Consider the following 25,628-nt stretch of genomic DNA (forward strand, 5'->3'; position numbering starts at 1 on the left):
TTACATAGAAGCATTGTCGCAACAAGAAAAATTATTTTTAAAATCGAACTTGTAATTTAAAACAAGTTTTAACTACTGTTACCAGTTACACTATAAGGGAATTAAAAATTATAAATATACAATTAAATTTTTTCTTTATTTTAATTTGCCTTATTTTTGCGAAAATACCAAATTTTAATGAAGACGATTCATTTGAACCCCTTTTTCCTATGGCAACAATCTATAGAAGCACTAAATATAACAAGTTTTTCCCATAAATCATTCCATTGGAATGTTATTGCACAAAAACGAAAGCCAAATAAATTCGATTTTTTTTTCATATCATCCCACAAAATTACACACATGAAAAAGATGAAACTAATATATATAAAAGATTAATATTACCATCTAGCTAGGTAATATATTCAACTAAAAAAAGAAGTAAAGATTAAAATTACCCTTGTGGTACATCCTTTTGATTTGTTATCTCTGCATCACCAGTTCTAGACGTATACTATGTTTTAGATAGCCTTTAAACTTTAGGATCCGTACCATTTGAATCCGTGGTCGTCTGAGCCGTGACAAGTTCACGGAATTTAACAGCGACATAGCCCAAACCATGGCCTAAAATAGCAACAATGAAAATCCCAATGTTGAAGGACATAACAGCAAGCATAACAAAATAAACAAGAACCATTCGAAGAGTATAATAAATCCCAGATTGAATAATCCCAATGGGCCTTTTGTTGATCATTATTGGACCCATTGACATAATTTCAACACCAAATGCCATAAAGAAAACAAAAAACAAAGACAATATGTACATGCCTAGGTTATTGTTTGGCCATCCTTTGAATAATATTGTCACATCTTTACCCCAATGGAAATTCATTTGCATCACCATGTTCATAATCATAGGCATATTTTGATCATGAGGCATGTCCATGTTTCCTTGATGGTCGTGTGTGTGAGATATTTTGAGGAATTAGAAAAAAAATGGATTTATTATTACTATGTAGATGAGACACAAATGATAGATATATATGAATTGTGAGTGTGCTTAAATAAATTTGTGAGAGTCATTGTCAATGGTTCCTCAGATGGTAAGCACCCTCCACACTCTAATCTTATGGTTATAAGTTCGAGTCATCAGCGAAAAAGAGGTTGGAGCTCCTAGAAAGAGTAAAAAAATGAATTTAGTACTTTCAACGTACATCATTAAATTATGTGGTAAAGTTCATTAATAATGGTTGATTAAACTTATAAAATTTAAACTCTGAATCTGTCTCTCGATCATTGTTAGCTCAATTGATTGGGGAAAAAAACAAGGATGAAAATGACTAATATTATTTTATTAATTTGTTGTTTGTTTATTTGGAATGGGCAAGGGAGAATATAATATATATTTGCTGGAGCCAGCCTAAAGATAACAACGTCCGTTATCTTTCGTTGTTGAAATGTTTATTGTGGAGAAGAATCTGCATAATTTGAATGGGTTAAAAGAAAGACAACAACATCCAATTAAAGTATTCTCTTGTGCCAAAATATTTGTTTTGTTTCGTTTTTCTAGAATCAAACTATATGAATTTTGAGATGTCTTGTCTTATCTACTACTTTTTATTTTTAACCATCTATATTCTTGTTTTTTCAAAAAAAATAAATCAAATCAAACTAATTCAATTTAGCAATTAAGATTAATCAAATTACCTCTGAAGAAGCAAAAAAATGTAACCATTGAACTTCTAGGATTTAACTTTCATTGTCTTTTATTGCCTAAAAGTATTGTTAGCACCACTGGCCCAAGAATATGTACATTCTATTGATGATAATTCATATTAGGAAATTGTACATAGAACAAAATTGATTTTCCAGAGCCCAAATTTAGTTAGTATAATATCTAGAAAAATATACAACATAATTTCTCATGTGTAATACTGAAATTATTTTTAGGAAATGATGGCACGTGTCCATTTCTCACCGGACACGTCAGCCTAACCTAACCACAACGATAGAGAAGTAGAAATACGAGAATAAAAGATAATAAATAAGCGGAAGACTTTAATTAAGACTCAACACTACCCAGAATTTGGTTGTCACATGTACAAACCTCTAAATACATAATTCAAATTAAAATATACAAGTCTCAGAGTATAGTTCTCGAATAGAACAAAACTGAAAGTAAAGATAACTCAAGGGCACGTCTGGAATGAACCGCTACCTCTCGAGTATGTCCCGAAGCTCAATCTGCTAAAGAAAATACTAAGCCGAATATGAGAGAGTTGTCAACCTACACAACTGTGTAGAAGCAAGGGTGAGTATCAAAAACCACAAGTACTCACAAGTAACTCTAAACTAAGCAAAACTAGCAGCTACAAACAACTCCTTTCAAACCCAACCGAACCACCGAAACTTCAATCTAGCAGCAAACCAACCAACATATATTAAACAGATCATATTCAACAGCCAGAACCAACAATATATTCTCATCAACCTAAGGTCAACAAATAAGAGCAAGTAGATCAAATTCCACATAATAAGGGTAAACCGATACAATCCACACATCTCAGACAAAAATAAGGCAAATGCGATGCAAAATGCAATAATGATGTCATGTAGTCGTGATGCATGTCTGTCCTACGATACATATTTGTTGACGTAATCAGTCCGCGCTGAATACTCAAATCAGAATCCATGGGGGCCACACATGGACCATATATCACCGACGGAACTGGATCCCATCGGCATCCAAATCGCTAGCCGGAGCTAGTCCATCTCATATATCTCTAGCCGGAACTAGTCTCAACTGTGTCTCATATCCATTCATCCTAATATCAATTTCTCAGAACTCATGCAACGTATAGTTCACACACGGGATGAATAATAAATATGCACATGTCATCAATCACAATCATATCACGTTCACATCATAGTATTACACATCATCTGTCTCAATCACAACCATATCACGACCACATCATAGTATTACACATCACCTATCTCAATCACAACCATATCACGACCACATCATAGTACTACACATCACATGTCTCATTCACAACCATATCACGACCACATCATAGCATTACACATCACCTGTCTCAATCACAATGTCTGTATCAATCATAGCCTACTAATGCTCTTCTTTCCCCTCAATATCAGTTATAACATGACTTATTCAACAAATTCAAGTCACATATAACACATTTAGCTCGTTTTATTCCCCATCTTTCATTTACAACAATTTCAATCAACAAACAAAACTCATCCTCAATCCCATTACTCCCCAACACAATTAGGAAAGTAGTCATGCGTAGTCTAAGAGTTTTACAAAGTTTAGAAGCCACTTGCCTTAAAACGAACTCCAAAAGTTACTTGACTTGAGCCTTTCCTTTCTGAGTATAATCCGGATCACGATAATCTATTCAAACAATTAATCACAATCACAATTCGAGTCCAATGACACCAAAATCAAGAAATTTAGGGAAAAAGGGCAAAACGGTCCAAAAGTCTCATACCGGAAAACGATACCCAAATCTGGAAATTTTTGATGTAAAATGATCCTTAAAGTATTTGGAAGCTAATGGTGAAAACCAATTTGAAAACGGAGTTGAAATCAATTCACAAACTCAATTTGAAGGAAAATCCACGTTCTTGAATAAGCCTAAAATATTCGGATCCAAAACCCCGACTCGAAAATGACATATCTCTTGAAAAAACATCTTACCCATGCTTAGATAAGTTCAAATATGAAATTTCATCAAAAACGGAGTTAAGATCGACCTTGAAATTCTTGATTTATCAAACTTTAACTTTACCGGGAAAGTCCAAATTGTACGCAGTTAATATGATGAAAATAACCGATGAATCAATAATTTTATGTTAAAATCAGTTTACCCATAACATAAGGATCGTAAATATACCTTTTTCATCAAAAAGGGAGTCCAAATCGATAAAACCCCAATTTTTCCCAAGAGATTTATGGATAAGGAAAAAAAAACCAGATAAAGAAATTATGAGAAAAATGACGAATTGAAGATTGAATACTAACCCTCATATTAATTCAAGAACAAACCTATAAGAATCACTCCATTCTGATCTCTAGATCTCCCGATATGCTCAAAATACCAAATGAACACAGTCTGAGATTTTTATAACAGTACATGGCTGTTATGCACCAGAAAAACAACAGTTAATCTTTCACTATAAAGGCCGTAATTTCCTCATACGATAGTGAAATGACCCGATTCTTTTTGTAAATGTTTTAAATAATGATACGGACCTGCTAGTTCAATCGGAGCTCAATTTCATGCTCGTTTGCCCAGTCAAATATCATTTCTACTCGGTAAACAATTATTTCTTATTTGCGATAAAAGTCCAATCTCGGGTTAGCGAAAATGCACCAAAATTTGCAGATAAGTCCTATAATTCATGCTCAAAATTTCAGAACCTTCAGAATAACTTTTCGACCTTTAAAACTAATAATGAATCCTTTAGTTGCCACAATTTGCTGAAATAGTGTCAAAGCATCCAAGAAGCTTAAAAGCTCACCCAAAACTCATTTGGCACTTCCCGAACACAAACCAAATATGCTACTAGCTTGAAAATGACATTTCGGACTCAATGAAATCGTCGGAATTTGAATTCGAGGTCTCCTTGACCCGGTATTCAATAAGGCGTCAAGAAACTAACTCTAGGCTCAAAAACTCGAAACGCACTCGGGGACTCTAAAAATTCAACCAAGACTCATTCTAGACTTAGAATCACCCCCTGAATGCAACGGTGCCCTCGGAATTCCATTTTGAGCACCGAAACCTCGTTTGTTGACCAAAGTCAACTCTTGATCAAAATTTCACAATTTTAGCAACTTAGGACCTCAAATCTTCGGTTTAACTCCAAATTCGACTCCGTAAATTCTCATAGACCCGTTTCGACATTCTAAAACTACTAGAATCGACGGAAATTCGATTCGTGTCTCGAAACTCCAAATGACTCGAAGTAGCACTTTTAACCAAATTTTAACTCTTAAAAACTCAACTTTCCAAAAACTCAACTTTTCATCAATTTTCCTTCAAACCAACTTCGAAAATAAACAATTAGGACTCGGGGCAATTATCGGGAGGGGTAAAACGGTGATTTTATGAAATTTTCCAAAAATGACCTTTAGGGTCATTACAATTCTATTGATGATAATTCATATTAGGAAATTGTACATAGAACAAAATTGATTTTCCAAAGCCCAAATTTAGTTAGTATAATATCTAGAAAAATATACAACATAATTTCTCATGTGTAATACTGAAATTATTTTTAGAAAATGACATATTTTCATCTTATCGATAGAATGATCTTAAATAGAAGCTTACGAAGGATGCGGATTAAGATAGAGGGTTAGGTAATTGAGGGTTATGTAGCTTCGTCGTTCATATCAGTTCATATCAGTAGTCGTAGTTTTACTCTAGGAGCTTTTTGCTATTCCATTTCTACTATTATTTATTGTGTCGAGCACTTTGATTATCGTGTTATTTTGTGATAGTAACTGTTTCATTTTTAGTATGCATTTTCATGCTTTCTTTAGCATTATGTCTTGACTTCTTCATTCTCGTGGTTTCCTTTTCAAATTGTTTTATTATGTTTTTACTTGAACGGAGGGTTATTGATCAAAAGCAACCCGTCTACTTTATAGAGGTAGGATCTGCATTCACACTAATATTAGCTCAGAATGGAAAACAAAAAAGAACTTAAAGAATAAGAAATAAAAATACCATTTTATTTATTTAGTACTAGTTACTACAAATATTACACAAGGATATATATGTCAAACTCACTTTTGATTCTTTTCTCTCCACATTATATATAGTACCACTAAAACTTTTTACTATTCTCTCTTTATTTTGACTTCATGTCCACAATATTTTACATAATATGTGGAGTAGTACCAAATTAACAAGACATATTCATTATACCATAAGATTCAACCTTTTAATTAATTAATTAATTTGAACAGATCTTAGATGGTGTTGATTCCTTCTAATTTCCTTCTTAGGAACAGTTATAGTGAGCACTCCATTTTCCATTGATGACTTAACATAATCAGCCCTACAATTCAGAGGCAGTGAAAAAGATGTTAAGAATTTTCCACTGCTTCTTTCATAATGGTGCCAATTATCTTCTTTCTTCATCACTCTTGTTTCCCCAGTAATTTTCAGTATTTTTTCATCCTCCACCTGCGAAAAAACGCGTTTATAACATATAATCAACGGGTTCAACTGAATTAACTATACTATAGTATATCCTTATAGTCATGTAAATGAAATGTCACTTTAGTACTCTCTCTTCTTAATTTATGTAACATTTTTCACTTTTCGAGATTTAAACTATGTAACAATGTTAAAAAAGAATGACCTACTTTCCTTTTCAGTCTGTTTAAAAAAGAATGACTCCTTTCCTTTTTAGTCAGTTTAAAAAAGAATGACCCCTTTCCTTTTTTGGCAACACTTTAACTTCAACTTTCCACGTGACATGTTTAAGACCACAAGATTAAAGGGCATATTGGTTCATTTGACATAACTTTAATTTAGAACCACAAGATTAAAAAGTGTTCTTTCTTTTCTTAAACTCCGTTCCAAGTCAAACTAGACCATCCTTTTTTAAATTGAGGGAGTAATACTTTTCGTATAGTTATTAAATATCTTAATTTTTTTAAATATAATAAATATCTTAATTTTTTTAAATATTGAGTTGATCTTAGTCAAATTGGCTCTGCAAAAGGAATGTACCACATAAAGTGAGACAAATGGAGTAACGTGTTTAATTTATTCCAACATCTTATAACATGACATGTTGAAAACCACACGTTTTAGAAGTCATTTTAGTATATTATACACATCTTTAATTTAAAACCACAACATTCAAAAGTGACTCTTACTTTCTTAAATCGTGTGTTCTAAAAGTCATGTTTCTATCGATTTTAAACTTCGTGTTCAGTCAAAATATAACCATATAATGAATAAGAGATAATAAGGGATTCACTACCTGTACTTTGACGTCTTCTTTCTTGTAGCCATGCAAGTTACACCTAAAGATATGTGCCTCTGGTGTTTCCTTATACTCTATTTGAGCCATCGTTGCAGGTACGTGGTGGAACGATGGTGCTGGAGCTATGAGGGATCGAGGATTTTCGAGATAAAATTCATGGAAAGGATCCCATACTTCATGATGAGCAAAAGGATCATGCACTTGGTGTGCGTGTTGAGAATAAGGATCATACACCGGGTGTGAAGGACGAGAATAAGGATTATGCACCTTGTGTGTCTGGTGGTCGGAATAAGGATCATGCACCTGGTGTGTCTGGTGGTCGGAATAAGGATCATGCACCTGATGTGCATGATTTCTCCGACCACCAAATACAGGCATGAGAGACATTTTTTTTTTTTTGGCAAAAGAAAGTAAAGGTGAAAATGAATTTGTTATGTGGAGTTGAGTTGATTTCTTGGTGGAATTATTATGAGTAATAGGGTAATGTATTTATATAGGGTAAATAAACATTTAGAAATTTCAAGAAATGGAATTTGTGTGAAAGGGGATGTAAAGTTGATGAGATGGTGTAATATGGAAATATTTTACGGTTGAAATGAAAGAGAATGAAATTCCATAATAATGTGGAAAACAGAATTGAAAGATTCTATCTTTATCAACAATAGAACAAAAAACAGTGAAAAATCCACTAACAATTGGATGGGAATTTCCATGTTTCACGACAAAGGGTTGAATTTCAGTGGATCGTTATAATAAAGCTACTCTACCATTTACAATATGTACCTTGTTATGCATTTTTTTACACGTTGATCAATTAAAATTGTATTTCGAGATATATGGTTACCTAGCTAATCACAACTTATGGTACAAGAAATCAAGAATAATCACTATCTTTTTATGTATGTTAAAAATATAGTTTGAACGTGTCAATTCTAATTCCGTTCACATCTATACTTTATTCGATGGGATCATTTATTTGTGTTCACAACTTTAATTATGCGATCCCATCCATACGGAATATTATTTAATATGGATTTTATGGAGTTTAGACATTGTTACATTACAAGATCCTATAGTACAAGTAATATAGTGAATTAAGATTCAAGTGTTATTACGAACTAAAATCATAGTTAAGTGAATAAACTCATAATATAAATCACATAAACGACGACAATTTCAACTCATACATCAACATTAATGTAGCTATTCTAACCTTAGAACTAAGGAGTTTAGCTACTCATAATTTAAATAGGAAAAACAAAATCATGAATATTACAAGAATTAATGATGAAAAAGAAAGGAAAAGAAATAAACTTGATAGAATAATGTTCGATGACTTTGCAATGCCCATCCATAGTATAAAATATTTTCTTAATTGTTTATGGAAGCGATAAGACAATGCTAATGAGAAAAAAAGTAAAGCAAAAGAATGTGAGCGTTGCTTCCAAAAACAAACGACAAACTAATATTTTAGATTAGAGAAGACACATTTTAGTTCAAAGAGTGGCACGGGGACAGGCTAGTAAAACATTTGATTTAGGTTTTCGAAATTTTGAGGCCCCAAAAATTTTTAGTTACGAATTTTATGATTTTAATTTCATTTAAGACAGTAGAGAAAATTGTAAAAAAAATAGTATAAAAATTATATAAAAATAGAAATAAAGAAAAAATTATCTACTTTATACGGAAACATTTTAGAACTTTAAATTAAATAACTCAATTTTTTCTACTAATAAATAAACTTTTTATAATAACATCCAATGTAATATATCGTAAAAAAATGACTAATATCTTATTAACTAGAAATATTTAACAAAAAAAAACCTCTAGAACTTGAGGAGCAACATCATTGAAACATGTTCATTTAAAATATTCCTAACATTTGCATATTATTGACCCCCAATTTTGATCCACATGGCCTCATCTTTTCAGTTTATCAATTTCCATTCATCAAATTTGTTTCAAATTGGTACTATTTTGTGTATCTTCCGATCATCACCTTATTCATTAAAAAAATTGAATTCATACCCGGAACCACATCGAATTTGTCCCAAAAATTCACATCATGTTCGACCCTATATATACTAACATATATATACTCCTCCCTTTTTACTGATTTCAACAAATTTAGAGAGCCAAAAACAAGGAGCAACTCATAACTTGTGGAAATTTTGGGTTTTTCAAGAAATTCTTCTTTTTACGGGTGTGTATAATGGGTCAAAGACTCAAGTTGGCCAATAAAAACTTATTCCAAAATACCTCTTTTGTACTAGTTATATTTAATTTTATTTCAATTGTAATTTGGTTAGTTATCCCCATTGTATTTATTTAATTAATTGTAATTACTTGTTATATTCAATTAGTTATAACTGATTTTTTTTTTAAGTCGTTATATTTTTATTTGAAGTCTCATTACTTTGTTTTCAATTATTGAAGGGAAAATTTCATATATGGCAAATATATTTTTCAAAATAACTCTCTATGGCTATAATTTATATAATTACATTCCAAGGGTATAGTTTAGTTTGCTATTAAGCATTTATTTTGTATATAACGTTTTTTTGATTAAAAATTTATACAATATTTTATTTTTTAACCCATTGAAAACAAAGGTGGATTGTCAACAACATTCATGACATACCTCTCGTAAACCTCATAGATGGAGATGAATCATCCATTCTGATTTTGAAAAACTTCTAATATGATAAGTAAGAAATAATTTTTAAAAAAAAATATGAAAAAACTAACAAGCATAATAATATACAATTGTTGAAGAAGGAAAAAAGAAAAAAAATGTATTCACCCACGATTTTGATAGTTACCTGTGAAAAGTGAAAGAACGATTGGAGGGAGACGGTGGAATTCGAAATTCAAATTAGAAGTAGAAGAGTGATTTTAGGATAAAGATATGAAATGGGGGATATGAGAGATACATTGGATTTTGTATAAAATTATATAGAAAAGCATATGAATTATGAAGGACTTTGTTGGTTCGGTATACAAAGAGGTGGTGGGTCCCATTAATTATGGGAAAAAAACTAAAACTATATTAACTGATAGTAAATAAATTAAACTATACCCTTTTTAACTACTTCCTCTGTCCCTAATTACTTGTTTACTTTTGAATTGACACACCTATTAAGAAAATAATTAATGACATAGTGAGTTTACCATTTTATCCCTATTAATTATAAAGTGGATGAAAAGTAATACATTTTTCAAAATAATTAGTCATTTAATTGAGGGTATAATAGGTAAAATAATTATACTTTCTTAATTTGTCAAAATGAACAAGTAATTAAGGATATAGGGAGTAATTACTTAAGAATGTTTGTCAACTCACGTAATTGAATATTTTTAAATTTCGCTGAAATATGAACTCAAAGTTCTCATTTCTTAATTAATCAATTCAACGCTTTTTTTAATTATTATTTTCCAAAATAGGCCAGTATCTTTAAGTTTTCAAAATAAGCCAAATAAATTATTTATCGATAAGCCAAATGTTTGTGGATAATATTAAGTGGTTAAAATCTTCTTTTGAGAGTATCACCAGAATCCTTATCTGGATCATTCTGTGTCGATTTCAGTTTTTATGAATCGAAAGACTTCAAAAAAAATTTCAAATTACTTCATATATCTATTTTCAAAATCTTCAATAAAACACTCATTTCAAGTATATTTTCATGCATTCAAAAGTCATATACAAATTAAACTAAACTGCGTGGTTGCAATAAATTTAAAGCCCGTATATTCAATTTTGTGGGTATTTCATGTTCTTTAGTTTTAAGTAACTAAAGTGTGTTCTATTACAAATAATAATTTATTAAAGTGTACATAAGAAAATTAAGTACTCCTATACTCTCTCTTATGTTTGATTTTCGTAACATTCTCAATTATTTTATTTATTTTTTTGGTTAAAATGGTTTGGCTCACTTATTTCAATTGTTGTTTAGAAAAATGGAAGACTTTTGAAATTTCAAATCTAAAACAATTTTCAGATATTTGTGTAGTTATAAATCATTTCTTTAAGAGTAAAAGAGAAAAATTTTAAAATTAAATTGTTTCTAATTATAGGAAATAACATTCTTTTTTGAACGAACTAAAAAGGAAAAAGAGTTAAAATCTCTCGATCATTTCACCAGCTACCATCAAATTTTCAAAAATGGCACTAATTCCTCAATTGCTAAACACCATTTTCCAACCCCTTAGCCTAATTGACTCATATCTTCAAAGTTGATCTTCATAGATTAAACAAATTAAACAAAGAGAAAGTCAAAGTTGAAGTTGAGGATGAAAGGGTCTTCCAAATTAGTGGTGAGATTAAGGATGTTGATTATAATAAAGAAGATCAAAAGAATGAAAATGAGACGTGGAGGCACGTCGAGAGGCCACGTGGCAAGTTCTATAGATAGTTTTGGCTACCTGAAAATGCTAAGATTGATGAAGTGAAAGCTAGTATGGAGAATGGTGTTCTTACTGTTACAATTCCTAAACAAGAGATTAAGAAATCTGAGGCTAACACCATTGAGATTAATTAGTGACTAATTAATTACATAATTAATGTTGTCTTTTGTCTTTTGTTAATTACATAACAATTGAGCATGAGCTTTGAGTGGCATTTTCTTGTTTTCTTGATTGGGGTTTTAATTTGAGATATATATGAGTATTTTGTAATGTTGTAAGCTTTTTTTAAGCAATAACAAAAGTTGTTTGTTTGTAAAATATTCACGACTTGGGATTTCAAAGTAATTTTCCTATTATTTTTAGGCATTGTAACTTGGAAGGAAGAATCTTAGGGTGTCTTGAGACAATTTTTTTCTTTACCGATTTCATTATTTTACACCGATGTGAGGCCCATCATTAACATTTATGTTGGTTTACGCCAATATCATGCATATGGCAAGGCTCTCAAAATTTGAAAATGGCCTTGTTAGAAACAAATAGAGTTGGATAATGACTTTTATACTCTCGTAGTTCTGTTCAATTTAAAGTTAATTGACTTGTTGATATATCAACTCCATGAAGTAAAAATTGATGACGATAAAATATATGTTCTTTTATATGTTAGTCATACACCCACAATAAAGGAGCCAACATATTGGGCAAATCAACATTGATTTTTCTAAAGAAGTCAAGTTTTATCCACCGTGAGTTAGCAACCCTCCGATGACCCACCTAAACTATTACTTCATTTGTATTAAAGTATATCTTAATGTCGAGTTGACTTACATTCACCTATTATTGATTGTGAATAAATATTCATTCATCGAAGAACTTACAAGTTACAACAACTCTTCTAGCCAAGTGAAAATTTGCAGATTATTGAATCAAAAATTGTAAAGTTTTCTCCCCTATGAAAGTATATATCATGTGTGTATATCATCAAATATAATATTATATTTGATAAATATACATGATATTCACTATTATTTTCCTATATTCTAATTTATAAGTTCATTGAAATCGGAATAATTATATAATTTCTATATAATATATAACTATATATTAGTATGAAACTGAATAGCGTCAAAGTATTTCTCATTTCTTATCAATTCCTATAAAAATAGAATAATCGGAATTGAAAATTCATATTATTTTCTTGAAAAAGAAGTTTTTATCGAACTTTTAAAAGTAAATTATCTTAATTTATTTTTTGATCTCAATTAATATTGAACTTTTTTTCATTTTTGGACCGTTGATCGATACTAATTGTAGGTGTTTGCTAAAATATAGAAAAACATATATACTAGACTGTAACTTTCTCAATTAATATTTATCTTTTTTATTAGATTATTAAGGATACAGATGAATTTTATTATTAATCTATTTTAATTTTGTTATTATTCCTGTCAAAGCTATGGTATATTATTAACTTGTATAATCTCATTTGAATGTCAAAAGTATTTTATTTTAAAAAAAAAAAACATACTTTAATTTTAATCACTTAACTATGTCTTTAACATTAATAATAATAATAATGACGATCGAAATTCGAAACAATGAATTAATTGGCGAAGAATGGAAATAAAAAAATATATGAAAGAATAAGAAATAGAAATACCATTTTATTTATGTAGTAATTACTAATAATAATACACAAACATAACCCAAACTCACTTCTTTTTAATTTCTCGTTATTTTTACTTCTCATTCCACAATATTATACTATATACTATACTATAAATTATAATTGAGATAATATTATATCAACCTTTTAAATTTATTAATTTATATTAATTAATAGAGGACTTTGGTTGTTCCTCCTAATTTCCATCTTAGGAACAGTTATAGTGACCACTCCCATTCTGTTCATTGATTTCTGAAAAGAATTAGGCATAGAATTCTCAGGTAGTTGAAAGGATGTGGAGAATTTCTTATACCTTTTTCTCCCACTAATCGTCAATACTTTGTCATCCACCTGCGGATATAACATACAAATCAATGGGTTCAATTGAATTAACTTTACATTACAGAAACGAAAGAGAGATAATTATATCCTTATAGTCACATAAAAAGAAGAAGGGAAAAAAGATAAATATATCCCGAACTATCGTAAACGGTATCCAGATACGCTCCTTCATACTTTTAGGATATTAGTGTCCCTGCTGTCCAAAAACTAGAGCATATATGCCCTTCACTCTAACGGAAGCGTAATCTTATCCGTCGATCTAATATTAAATAAATGTCAGATCAGTGGAAAAGATTATGACACATGTATGTTCGTTAGTATAAAGGGTATATATGCTCTAGTTTTTGGACGGCAAGGGCAACAATATCCCAAAAATATGACGGAGGGTATTTGCATACCATTTACAATAATTCGGAAGTATATTTGTCCTTTTTCCCAAAAAAGAATGACATTTTTTATCCATTTAATAACAATAGGAGCACTGAATTAAATTCTCAATGACAAAGATATTTTTTAAATTAAAGTATTAACGATAAAGATATTTTCAACCAAACTATATATAAACATAAAGGCCTTTTTGTTCATTTCACGCATTTTTGAACTTTTTCTGTAAAAGAAATTATCAATATATAAACTTCTTTTTAGAGAGTGGGTAGAATATTTTTCTAATCTCTAATTTTTTTTGATGGAAGGGAAAGGGGTAAGAAAAATGTTTTAAATTTTAAATTTTAAAAAAATTAATTTATTTTTTTCGGACGTAATATTTTAATCTTTAATTTTTAATTAATACTAATAGTTTATTTAATTTTTGTCAAGATGAAATGTTTTGTCCGTTCAATACACACATCAACACATATTAGCTTAGGTGTGTTTTTTCAAACTAATTAACGAATGCACCTTCAATAATTTAGATATGAAACTGGAAAAAATATTTAAAAAAATATAGTTTAGATGTGTTTTTAACTCGAAATTAAAGAATTGATTACCTGTATTTTGACATGTCTTTCATTGTAGCCATACAATTGACACCTGAAGAAATGTGCCTCTATTGCTTCTTTATGCTGTATTTTCATCAGCTTTGCAGGTAGCTGATTGGACGGTAATTTTGAAGTATTTTCGTCATAAAATTCGTGGAAATTATAATTCCAACCTTTATCACGACCAAAAAGGTCGTACACATTGTTTGAATAAAACGGTGCATAGTGATTGAAATAAGGATCATGAACTTGTTGTTCACCACTTCTTGATATCGTTTCTCTTTGAATTGAGGATCGCATCGCTGATCGAAAAAAAAGGAATTCTAGTTATAAGATATCTAAATAAATTGAATGTGATTTGTGGAGTTAGTAGAATTATCATGAATACTAGGGTTAGGGTAAGGTATTTATACAGGGTAAAGAGTTACAAATTTTAAGAAATGGAATTTTTAAAGTTAAAGGAGATGGTGTGTAATGTGGAATTATTTTACGGCTAAAATTAAAAGAGAATTGAATTCCTTTAAGGATGTGATGGAGATAACGTGGAAAACAGGATTCAAAGATTCGATGTTATCAACATTAATAATTCCATGATAAAATGCATGACTATTTTATTCTACATTTGATTAGAAGTATTAATAGGTATTCATGTATTATGTCTTAATGACGGGATAAATTATCCCATATACATTATTTATTTCATCATTTATGCTTTGGTGATGGGATAAGTTATCTCATATACATGATGAAATAACTTATTATGTGATAACTTGTAATTATATTAGTTCTTAGGCCTAACTCACACCCAAAAGATAGCTCATGCCTCATAGAGAGGAGGATTTGCCCGAGCCTTATAAGAAGTCAATTCATCTCATTAACCACCAATGTAAACTTTTGACATTCTTTAACAGTTCCAACCAAATGATCCCTAATAGTACAAGAAATCAAGAATAATTTAAATCGTCTGTTCAATCTATCTATCTATCTCACAACTTTAATTATGCCATTTCATCCAAATGGAATATCATATAGTAATATGAATTTTCAAAAGTTAAAGGGTAAGGTATTTATATAGTTATTGTTTCTTACATGATGATAAATGTTTTACCGTATCATGTCCACAACTATCACACACAAATTTTTATGGGTATTCACATATACATATATGATACAGGAGATACAATGAGATATTCACATATATACATATCTATAGTGGAATATACACGGATGAAATCGTTTTCGATCTTGAATTTTAAATCTAAAATCAACTCCAATCTTCTTTAAATCGTCTCGATTTAAAATTGATATTGAAACTCAACAACATGTTTCAACAAAAATTAATACCACCTAACCAAAATAAATCACAAACAACATGGTGTTTTGTTCGACGAACTCGAAAAAATAATGAAAATACCAAAAAGAGTGTTTATCAGACAAGTATAATGAGAAATAAAGTTGGAGAGAAATTGAAGAAACCAGTTAAAAGAGAGAGTAATAAATGTTTTGAACTATTTTTTTTTTTGTACAAACTTTTTTGGTACAAAATGAGTAATTTAATTAATTAAAATATGAATGTTGGCTATCATAAATTGATCAGATGATTTTACGAGAATGACCTTAATAAGAGGTGGTCCTGATTTTTTTGTCCCAACTAAAAAGATTTAAAGAAAGGAATTTTACTTAAAGAAAAATCGTTAAACCATAAATAACATTGCATACAATAGATTCTTACGGTCCGAGTCTATTCACACTAAATAATGCTCACCCACTTTTGTTGCTATTATTTTCTAATAGACAAAACTCAATGTGCATTAATTACTCCATGCAGCTATAAACCTATGCTACGTCTTTGTTAGTATTTTATTTATAAATTGATTCTATATAAATTTCACAAATCATGAGGATTAAGCTTCACCATAAATTATTCTCAAAAGGTACCTAGAGGATTTTTAGCAAATTCTATGCAAGTAAAAAAGCTAAGTATCTGCATTTCATGATTACACATATGCTTCACCTTCAAGAAAACTATATTCAACCATTCATTTGCAATATAAAAGGAATAACACCAATTGTATATGAATGAATTCTCATAAAAGACTCAAAACTGCTCATTCCAATTTCATCTTTCCAAACCAATAAAAAAAATGTTTGGGGATCCACGGGGTGTCTATTGTCGCATTATATGACTGAATCTGAATTCTTGTCGAAAAGTCCCTTATTGAGGGGTACTTAATTAAGCGTTCCCTAACAAATATGGTTACATATTTGGTAAGTGATCCTAAGACTCCTAATTAAGAATGAATAAGTACTTATCCCTTTGTCATGTTTATCATGACTCTTACTGCTAATAAATCCACAATTATGACTCGATCAAACATAACCAAAATCTCTTTTAGGATTACATACCACTCCATCAAAATATTTACACATTGACTATGGAACACGAATGCATTACAAGATTGGCATCATTTAAAAACAAGAAAAGGCAAAAGTAATGAATAGATAATATAAAAAAGTAATGATGGATTATTTCACACTAGGCGTGCCACATTCATTTCTAATCATTTCTTTAATCTTTTTATCAACCACTTATGTGAAGCTTAATTAATTAGCCAACTTTGGTTTACTTTACATTATGATCACTAGTGGCGTTAATTTTTTTTAATTTAGTGTCCAACTTTAGATGTGAAAAGTCAATAGGATATAATAGTTGACACGTTTATTTACTATAATTTATAATACTCATTCCAAATTTGCATCTCGTAAGTTCATTAAGACTATATACAACAAATATGAATATCATAAAAAAAAATATACACTTTATTTATTATTTCTTTTGCAAAATTAATCATGAACAAATAAAAACTAATATAATAATTTCAACTCTTTTCCCGCGCAAATTTAGGACATAGAATCAAGAAAGATATAATTAATTATTGTATTCATTTCAAATAACAGAGAAAGCGACTTTTGATCAGTGAAAATTAAGCTTTGGTGCATTATTCATTTTCATTTATGATGAAATTTAAGAACACTACATTATGATATCTATTCAAAGTCCTATTCATAATCATAATTAAATAGAGTATTGTTAGAAAAAAAGTAAATTATAGACATTGAACCAACCTCTGTTACAACATCAAGTTCATATTTATTTGTCAACATTCTTTATTTCACGTCTATTAAGAAATTAAATAAATTTATTATTTTATCTTTCTTTATTTTTTTTAAAATCAAATTTCAATCAAGTAATATGAATTAATTTATTTTGGTTTATTAATTTGACTAATAAACATGAATTATATTAGTTTTTCTATGTTAGTCAAATATATATTTTCAAGGCTAATAACTCACGAGAATAAAAATAGAAATAATATTGTAATTTATGCATTGATTTTATGAAATGATAAGTATTAGTATAAACTAACTATTTATAATAAGGATAACATATAAAAAAAGACGAAGGGAGTATAATATATTATTATTATTATTATTATTAGCCTATTAGGTCTTTTCAACATCAATTTATTTGACGTGGCTTTTCTGGAAACATGTGCCGCAAAAAACGTCATTCACTTTTTTTTTGTTTAAAAAAATAATTACTTGTACTACTATTATAATTCCTTTTTGACCATTTAGCCTCCCACTGGCGCCAAATTAGGACCAAATATACTACCGTTTTTATTTATTTATTTATTTAATTATTATTGTTAAAAGAGTATTTTGTTTTTTAATAATATTTTATTTTTAAATATTTCAAATTATAATTTTTAAAAAAAATTACTTTATGAAATTTCGAATCAAAATCAAACCAATAAAATAAAGGGAGTATATTTTTATGGACAATAACGTTTCTTCCCGGATTAGTAAAGAAATGGCGGAGCGGTAAGTACGCCTTCATTTTTAATCATAGGTCTCAGTTCGAGTCTCCTAGATACGGAATCATCTTTGTTATGGAGTTTTTTACCCTCTAATATGAAACTTTCCAACGTGAATGCGAATTTAGTAGGACTTCAATATAGGTATCGAACGCCAAATGAAAAAAAACAATGGAAAAAGGAATTTTTTTTCGCAATTTTTATGTGGCTATTTCCTAATCAGTAATCACTTTCCCCTAAAATCAGCTACTGCACATATTTTTCAGACAATTCAAGAAAGAGACCAAATAAGTCAGATATTTCTTTACATATACATATAATAATTAATATATTTAATCATAATAAATGCCATAGTTTGGATACCTTCTTTAAGAAGAAAAAAAAAACTCATTAGATTATCAACTGTTATAAATATTAAACCAAGAGAATAAAATTGAATACAAAGTTATGTCTACACATTATTTTACACTACATTTCATTGCAGGGAGGTAATATGATCTCCACATAGTTTAGGTGTAAATAATATGAAATAAATAAATTAAAAAACGTACAGTTTAAATGTGTAATTGATAATTTCATTACGAATACTTGATCCCAATAAAATAACGTGCAAATGGATTATATAATTGTTACACAAAAATAAAAATAAAAATAAAAGATTGCCTAGGAACATTTTTCAACTTCTAGCACCAAAAAAGTCCAAAAGAGCCAGCTTCAAATTCACCATGCCTTAAATTGTCGTATCTACATACAAATAATGGAAATAGACAAATGAATAAAACAGTGTAGGCCTCTTATTTCAACGATTTATCCACCCTATGTCCATAAACTACTTCAATTGACCAAGAAGATCTCCTTTCTGACAGCGATCTATTATCGTTAAAAATTATTTTTACTCTTATGCATATATAAGCAAGATATTATCATTACACGACAAGCAATAATCTACTAGAAATTGTTAAATTGACTTGATAGTGGAAAAATATTTAATATTGTCCATGCATATTATCCATAATTTGCATGATCTCATTGGTTAAATTATTTTTCTTTCATCCACACTATATATATGTCCAAAAAGCTTTCTGTCAAACTAGTTCAAAGTTTTTATGTGTGGGACAAATAAGGTACCCTTTCCTCCAGGGAAGAGAATAAAATAATATGTCTGTAAGAAAGTCATATATTGCAGGATTTCACTTGTTTTTTTTAAAAAAAAAATAAAAATAAAATAATAATTCCTATGGTTGCTTAAATTATTCTTATTTTTCCACCAAGTCATGAGTCATGAGTCATGAATTATGAAGTTGTTTTGTGTATGTTAAGGAAGATATAACTTGTAACTTAGTTTATTCTCTACCCAACTTTTTTTTTCCTTGTAAATCACCAACTTGTTTAGTATACCTTCATATCATTTTCATTGTAGTTTGATGCTATTCAAATTAAAAGTGTAATAAAATTTTGAACCACTTTTAATAATTCGAAACGAAAAAAATGCATTGATATAGTTTATGCTGTGTTACATACTTTTCTAAAGTCAAATTAACAAATCCATTTGTATATTACTCCATGTCGATTGTACAGTATAAATAACAATAATAATCGAAGAATAAGAAACTACTAATATGAAAATAGCTTCTTCATCTTCTTTTTTTTTTTATAGAAAAATCACATAAATACACAATTTAAAATGTCATAATCTCTAAAATTCTCAATTATTATAAAAATTTTCTCTCGGATACATCCCTCCTCATTTAGATACATCCATATACCTTATTCCTTCTCAAATGCATCTCTCATTAAATAATGTATCGAACAATCAATGAATGTATTCGAAAATAAATTTAAATATTTTATAGTAATTGAAAAACTTTCGAAATATGATGTGATTATTGGCACAGGGCGTTCCTACCGTGAGAAGGGCCCACTGATATCAGAAATCTGGGCCTAGGGATTCGTGAAGTTGAAATCATGTCAAATAAATGGGGCCCAATAACAGAAGGGCCCACACGGACACTCCTACCCTGGCCCACTCCACTTTGCACCGTTCGATTGAAAACGAAACGCCTCTGTTTCTCTCTCTCTAGATTTTCGCGGGGTTTTCTCTCTCTATACGTATATGTATATATCAACTTTGGAGTATATACTCAGTTTCTCTCTCCTTTTCAAGAAAACGTTTCATGCCATTCCAAGTAGATTTTCCTTAGCTTTGGAAGTTGGAACTCTCTCTGCTCTGTTTTGTTCTGCTATTCCTTTCTTTGCCTTTACTGTAAGTACATTCATTTCTGCAAATCTCCTTGAAATGGGGTTTACATGAATATTGTTGCTACATGTCTGCATTTTTTTTCCTCTTTGCTTTTTACCCACTCAAAATCTTGAAATGGGGTTTTTTTTTTTTTTCAAGTGAATGTTGTGGTGTTAAGGGTCTGCATTTTCTTGATTTTTTTGTCTTTTTCCTTTTTATCACACTAAATCTTGAAATGGGGTTTCCATGAATATTGTGTGATGGGTCTTCATTTTTGGTGATTCTTTATTTTTGGGGGTCTTTGCTTTTATACCCACTCAAAATCTTGAATGTTGTGGTTTTATGGGTCTGTATTTTCTTGATTTTATCTTCTTTTTTTGTCTTTTCTTTGTTACCACTAAAAATGTTGCATTATGGGTCTACATTTCTTGATATTTTTTTGTGGTACGTGGTATAACATTCCTTTTTATGTGAGTGTGAGCCTTAGATATTGTTTGTGAGCTCCATTTTACTGGATCTGTAAGGTGGTTTGAATTTTATTCAACTGTATTAACACTTGTGATTATTGACTCTCAGATCTTGTTTCAGAAATTAGGCTTTTTTTTTCAATTGACAACTTTCATGTAAAAATGCCATTCCAGTTGAACTGTTGTTTTTTAGTGGGTGGATTGAAATGTTGAACAATGAATTAGATTCATGACACTTTGGGTCCAGCTGGGTGGGAAATGTTCAATCTGTAAGTTAAAGTTGTGGGGATTGTGTTGCTTTATGTTACAGATACACAGAATCTTATGGTTGAAGACTCAGAAAAAGATGGTGTTTTGATACTTTTGGTCCAGTACTCCAGTTAGGATTTGATTTTCTCACTTTTGTCAGGTCATGCTTTTTCATTGTGAAGAAAATATGTCTTATTGGGTTGCCAAGCAAATGCTTTTGGCTGGTTTTAGTAGTTCCATATTTCTATTTCTATGTTTTTATTCTTATTATTTATCTATCTATATACAGATCTTCTTTGAAAGTATAGTATGTAAGAATCGAAACGTGATTCTACAGCTTCATTTAGTTATAGTTCTTGTGTCAACTTCATAGAAAGCTGATTGCAGCATTTACTAGAAATGATGAGATTTCAGCATTTGCACTTGCTCGAATTCTCTCAGTACGTCTGCAACTCTATCAGTTGTCCTGTTTGCTTTAGGTTCTATTCATTGCTTGTGAACATGGAATTGGCATAACTGGTTAAGGTATGGCGGCGTATAATAGACCCTTGTGGTCTGGCCCTTTTCCGGTCCTCGTGCATAGTGGAAGCATAATGCATTGAGCTTCCCTTTTACTTCCCCTTCTAGTCTTTGTCAATCTGCTTACGATGAGTTGCCGGTATACTTGTACAGTTGGCAAATTGCCTATTTTAAAGAAGCTGAATTATTGATTGCTTACTGCTAGATAAAGATATCGACCACTGATTTGAAGTATTTTAGTTTATTGGTCTGCTAACACTTTCATTTTTATCAGGGTCTACATTCAGTTCAGGTCATTACTCTGCATACTTGGCACAGTTCCTTTGCTCTAGATAAAGCTACCGTTTTCTGTCAAATATCCGACTCACTAGGAGTCTGTTGTTCTTTTAGGTCTGAATGATTTCATATTGGTTCAAGAATTACGATGAATATTTTGTCTAGGAGTTCTTGTGTTACTAGTCTGTTAAGTCCTTCCAACTCTTTTCTGCACTTGTCTTCTATTGAAGTCCTTGTGCTAGGGCAGATCGTTCAAATTCCTTCCTAGTGAACATTGAGTAATGGATGTTGTAGCATGTCTCTGTAGTGATTTTTATTTTATGTCTTTCTAATATACTAAGACCTTGTTTTCCCTTTGCAGTAAAAAAGAATGTAATTGAAGTTTGAAAATGGGGCACCGACTAGAAACTAGACGTCATCATGAAACCTCCAGTGCTGCAAAAGAGATTAAATCATCCCTAGCAAATCAAAGTTCAAAGCTCAAAGATAAGTATAAAGTTGAAAGCACAGAAGATAAACCATACATTAGCAGGCATCATGGCTTAAGCAAGACGGTCAATCAGAATGTTTCACAATTGACCTCCTCTGGAGATCACCAAAACCACTGGTTAGGGAGTAAGGAAAATAAAGATGACGAGCTTGTCAAGTACATGTCCAATTTGCCAGGTTATCTGCAGCACGCGGAAAAGGGAAAAAATATTCAAGGAAAGGCTTTGAATTTCGGAGTCCTTGATTGGGAGCGTCTGGAGAAATGGAAGTATAATGAACGTATTCCTGCAAGCTGTCATCGTAAAACGTTATCAGGTAGTTCTTCATTTGTTGCTGTTAAGCCTCCCAAAGCTTATGGCATCTCTTCTCAGAGAAAGCAAATGCCATTACCGAGCGTTCCATCTTGTGAACTAAAGCCTGCAGAATCCGTGCGGCAATCCCAATCAGAGTTTATTCAGATCCAGGATATGCAAATTACACGGTGCCCCACAAAGCATGGTAAGCAGAAACAACGTCTTAGGAAGGAGGTACCACCGCCCAGGCGCAATTCTGAACTAAATATTGGCAAATACATGGACCGTGATTCTGTTCAAAATCTGAAACCAGATGAAGAAGATTTGTTCTGGGTACCGATTAAGAATGTCAGTGTTCCTTGTAGTCATACAAATAGTCTTCAAGATTGTAAAAGCGAGATCAAATTTGACAATGAAGACAACCTTAGTTCCCAAAATTATGCTGCTGAACCTAAGAATATTGTTCTCTTGGTTCCAAAACATCGTTCAAAAACAAGTACGGAGGCCTCTCAATTCTCAGAATCGAGAACATCTTTTGATGAACAACCAGCTGATGCGATGAGGACAGGATTTTCTGATTGTTCTTCTCTGGATTCCTTCTCTAGTGAACTGCTTGCTGTTCCACATTCATGTCCTCTGCCTGCAAGCTCTGCAACAAATACAGAGTCTCATGTGAAGCAACGCCAGTTGTCCATTTCTCGGGACATAACAGATTTATGCTCATCTCCATGTCAAAATGAGAGGATAACTAGTCGCTCTTCATTTGATGCCAAATGTCTGAAACACAATAAATCTGATGTAGAATTGAGAGTTCCAGCTGAGACTTTGCAGAGAGCAGATTTGGACACTGCAGAGCAGGCAGTGGTGAAGGGAAGACATCCATCCCCTAATAAGAGGTTTAGCTTTAGTCTTAGTCGAATGAGCAGAAGTTTCAGTTTTAAGGAGTCCTCGGCTGCTCCACCATTGAATAGTACAAATAACATCCCCAAGTCTGGCCCAGCAGGAGCTTCTTCCAGTGCGGATCTCAGTAATCGGGAGAAGCCAAATGCTAATATCAGAGGAAGATCTAGTCCTTTGAGAAGACTCCTAGATCCATTGCTGAAGCCTAAGGGCGTTCATTCAGCTGAGACATTTCCACTTTCTAATGGAAACACAAATGGCAATACTTTGCCCACTAAAAACCATAGCAAACATGTTCATGTGAAAAAGCATCTCCCCTCAACTTTTCAGGCTCTTCTACAGCTTTCACTTAAGGATGGAGTTCCATTTTTTAAACTTGTGGTTGATGATGATGGTGGCATTCTTGTTGCAGCTGGCAAGAAGTTACCAACGTCCGGGAAGGGTGGAAGTAGCTTGGTTTATGCTTTCTATGCAGTCCATGAAATTAAAAGGAGGAGTGGGGGTTGGATGAGCCATGGACCAAAAGAGAAAAGTGCTGGCTTTGGTTATAAAGTTATTGGCCAGATGGAGATTTCTTGTTCTGAAGTTCAAAACTCAAGTGTACATGAGCAGAAAAGTATATCTGTGCAAAGGGAATCTATCTTGTATAGCATTGATTGTGGACAGGTGGAAAAGCAAGTCCCTGATTCTTGTCAAAAGAGAGAGCTTGCTGCCATTGTCGTTATGAACTCAAGTCAATATAAACAAGAAGGTATGCAGCAATTACCCGGAGAGACCTGTGAAACATACAGTGACGTTGTAGTCATTCTTCCTGGTGGTACACATAACCTGCCAAATGATGGAACTCCTTCCTCATTACTCGAACGATGGAGATCTGGTGGATTATGTGATTGTGGAGGGTGGGATGTTGGTTGCAAGCTAAAGATACTTGAACAGGATAAGAATTGCAGGAGCCAAGATTTTCTAAACCTTTTGATTCAGGTACTTGTTTGTGTCAAACTTAATTTCACTTTGTTTGCTGCTTCGCTTGATAATTCTTGAATAATATTTGGTTACCAATGCTTCTTCACAGGGAGGAGATCGGAGGAGCAAGCCTATCTTCAGTATGGCACCACTCAAGAATGGACTTTACTCAGTCGAATTTGATTCATCAGTTCCTTTGTTAGAAGCATTCTCCATATGTGTCTCTGCCCTGACTAGTCAGAAACTAGCTGACATCTTTGATATTGGATCGCTAGGACAGAAGAAAGCTTCTTCAGATGCCACGAGGGGGACAAAGGCTTCAACCGCAGTCCAAGGACAAGTCCCTCAAAGATATGTGTCATCTCCACCCCCCTCCCCTGTTGGAAGGATCTAGGGAACTGCTGATGAAGCAAGAATTCTGAGAGACTGTTTTAGCATCACATGTTCCTAATTGCATCTTGCAAACTGAAAATCTGTGGTTCAAATAAGTCTAATCTTCGACCTCTCATTTTGTACGTCTTTGATCAGCTGTAAATTCTCTTATAGTAAGGAAATACTGTCATGCCGCAAGGTATAGAAATGAACTCAGTAGAAAAGGTTTTAGAGAAAGTAGTACTCTTGAATATACAGTGGCTGGATTTCGTTTCCTTTATTTTTATCTAAGGTAATGTTGATGGTTCTACTGTTATTCAGGTTTCCATAATCTTGATGTTGTGGGTCAATCCAATACATATTTGACACTCCAATTTTATCTTTTTATTTTCCAGGATCTTTATGCACAATTAAATGCTCAAGTATTTTTGAAAGAATAAATTGTACATTTGAACAGAAGAAGAAAAATCAGATGTATATTCTAAATTTAAAATGGAAAAAGATCCTTCACTCTTTGCTTGTCCCATCCCAGCTTTATCATGGCTAAAGCTTTCAAGCAGTTTGGCTAAGCTTCCATAATTTG

General features: G+C 31.4%; 4 protein-coding genes across 4 annotated transcripts; 1 reads left to right on the forward strand and 3 right to left on the reverse strand.

Annotated features, from left to right (window-relative positions):
- Positions 1 to 511: 511 nt before the first annotated feature.
- On the reverse strand, positions 512 to 925 carry LOC125840303 (copper transporter 1-like). Its single transcript, XM_049519266.1, has one exon. The coding sequence runs from the start codon at positions 923 to 925 to the stop codon at positions 512 to 514; it is 414 nt and encodes a 137-aa protein (XP_049375223.1).
- Positions 926 to 5,725: 4,800 nt separating this feature from the next.
- LOC125840456 (18.1 kDa class I heat shock protein-like) lies at positions 5,726 to 7,467 on the reverse strand. The gene is made up of 2 exons (XM_049519450.1): positions 7,012 to 7,467; positions 5,726 to 6,203 (listed from the first exon to the last, which is right to left on the reverse strand). The coding sequence occupies exons 1-2, from the start codon at positions 7,399 to 7,401 to the stop codon at positions 5,967 to 5,969; spliced, it is 627 nt and encodes a 208-aa protein (XP_049375407.1). The 5' UTR covers positions 7,402 to 7,467; the 3' UTR covers positions 5,726 to 5,966.
- Positions 7,468 to 13,063: 5,596 nt separating this feature from the next.
- LOC125840462 (17.5 kDa class I heat shock protein-like) lies at positions 13,064 to 14,780 on the reverse strand. The gene is made up of 2 exons (XM_049519457.1): positions 14,410 to 14,780; positions 13,064 to 13,432 (listed from the first exon to the last, which is right to left on the reverse strand). Exons 1-2 carry the CDS (start codon positions 14,698 to 14,700, stop codon positions 13,238 to 13,240), a joined length of 486 nt encoding a protein of 161 aa, XP_049375414.1. The 5' UTR covers positions 14,701 to 14,780; the 3' UTR covers positions 13,064 to 13,237.
- A 7,607-nt stretch (positions 14,781 to 22,387) lies between these two features.
- On the forward strand, positions 22,388 to 25,419 carry LOC125840380 (uncharacterized). The gene is made up of 2 exons (XM_049519349.1): positions 22,388 to 24,691; positions 24,783 to 25,419. The coding sequence occupies exons 1-2, from the start codon at positions 22,418 to 22,420 to the stop codon at positions 25,065 to 25,067; spliced, it is 2,559 nt and encodes an 852-aa protein (XP_049375306.1). The 5' UTR covers positions 22,388 to 22,417; the 3' UTR covers positions 25,068 to 25,419.
- The last annotated feature ends 209 nt before the right edge of the window (positions 25,420 to 25,628 follow it).

This window comes from Solanum verrucosum, unplaced genomic scaffold (assembly GCF_900185275.1).
Source record: "Solanum verrucosum unplaced genomic scaffold, falcon-dt-bn FXZP01000137.1, whole genome shotgun sequence".
In the NCBI taxonomy this organism is placed as follows: domain Eukaryota; kingdom Viridiplantae; phylum Streptophyta; class Magnoliopsida; order Solanales; family Solanaceae; genus Solanum; species Solanum verrucosum.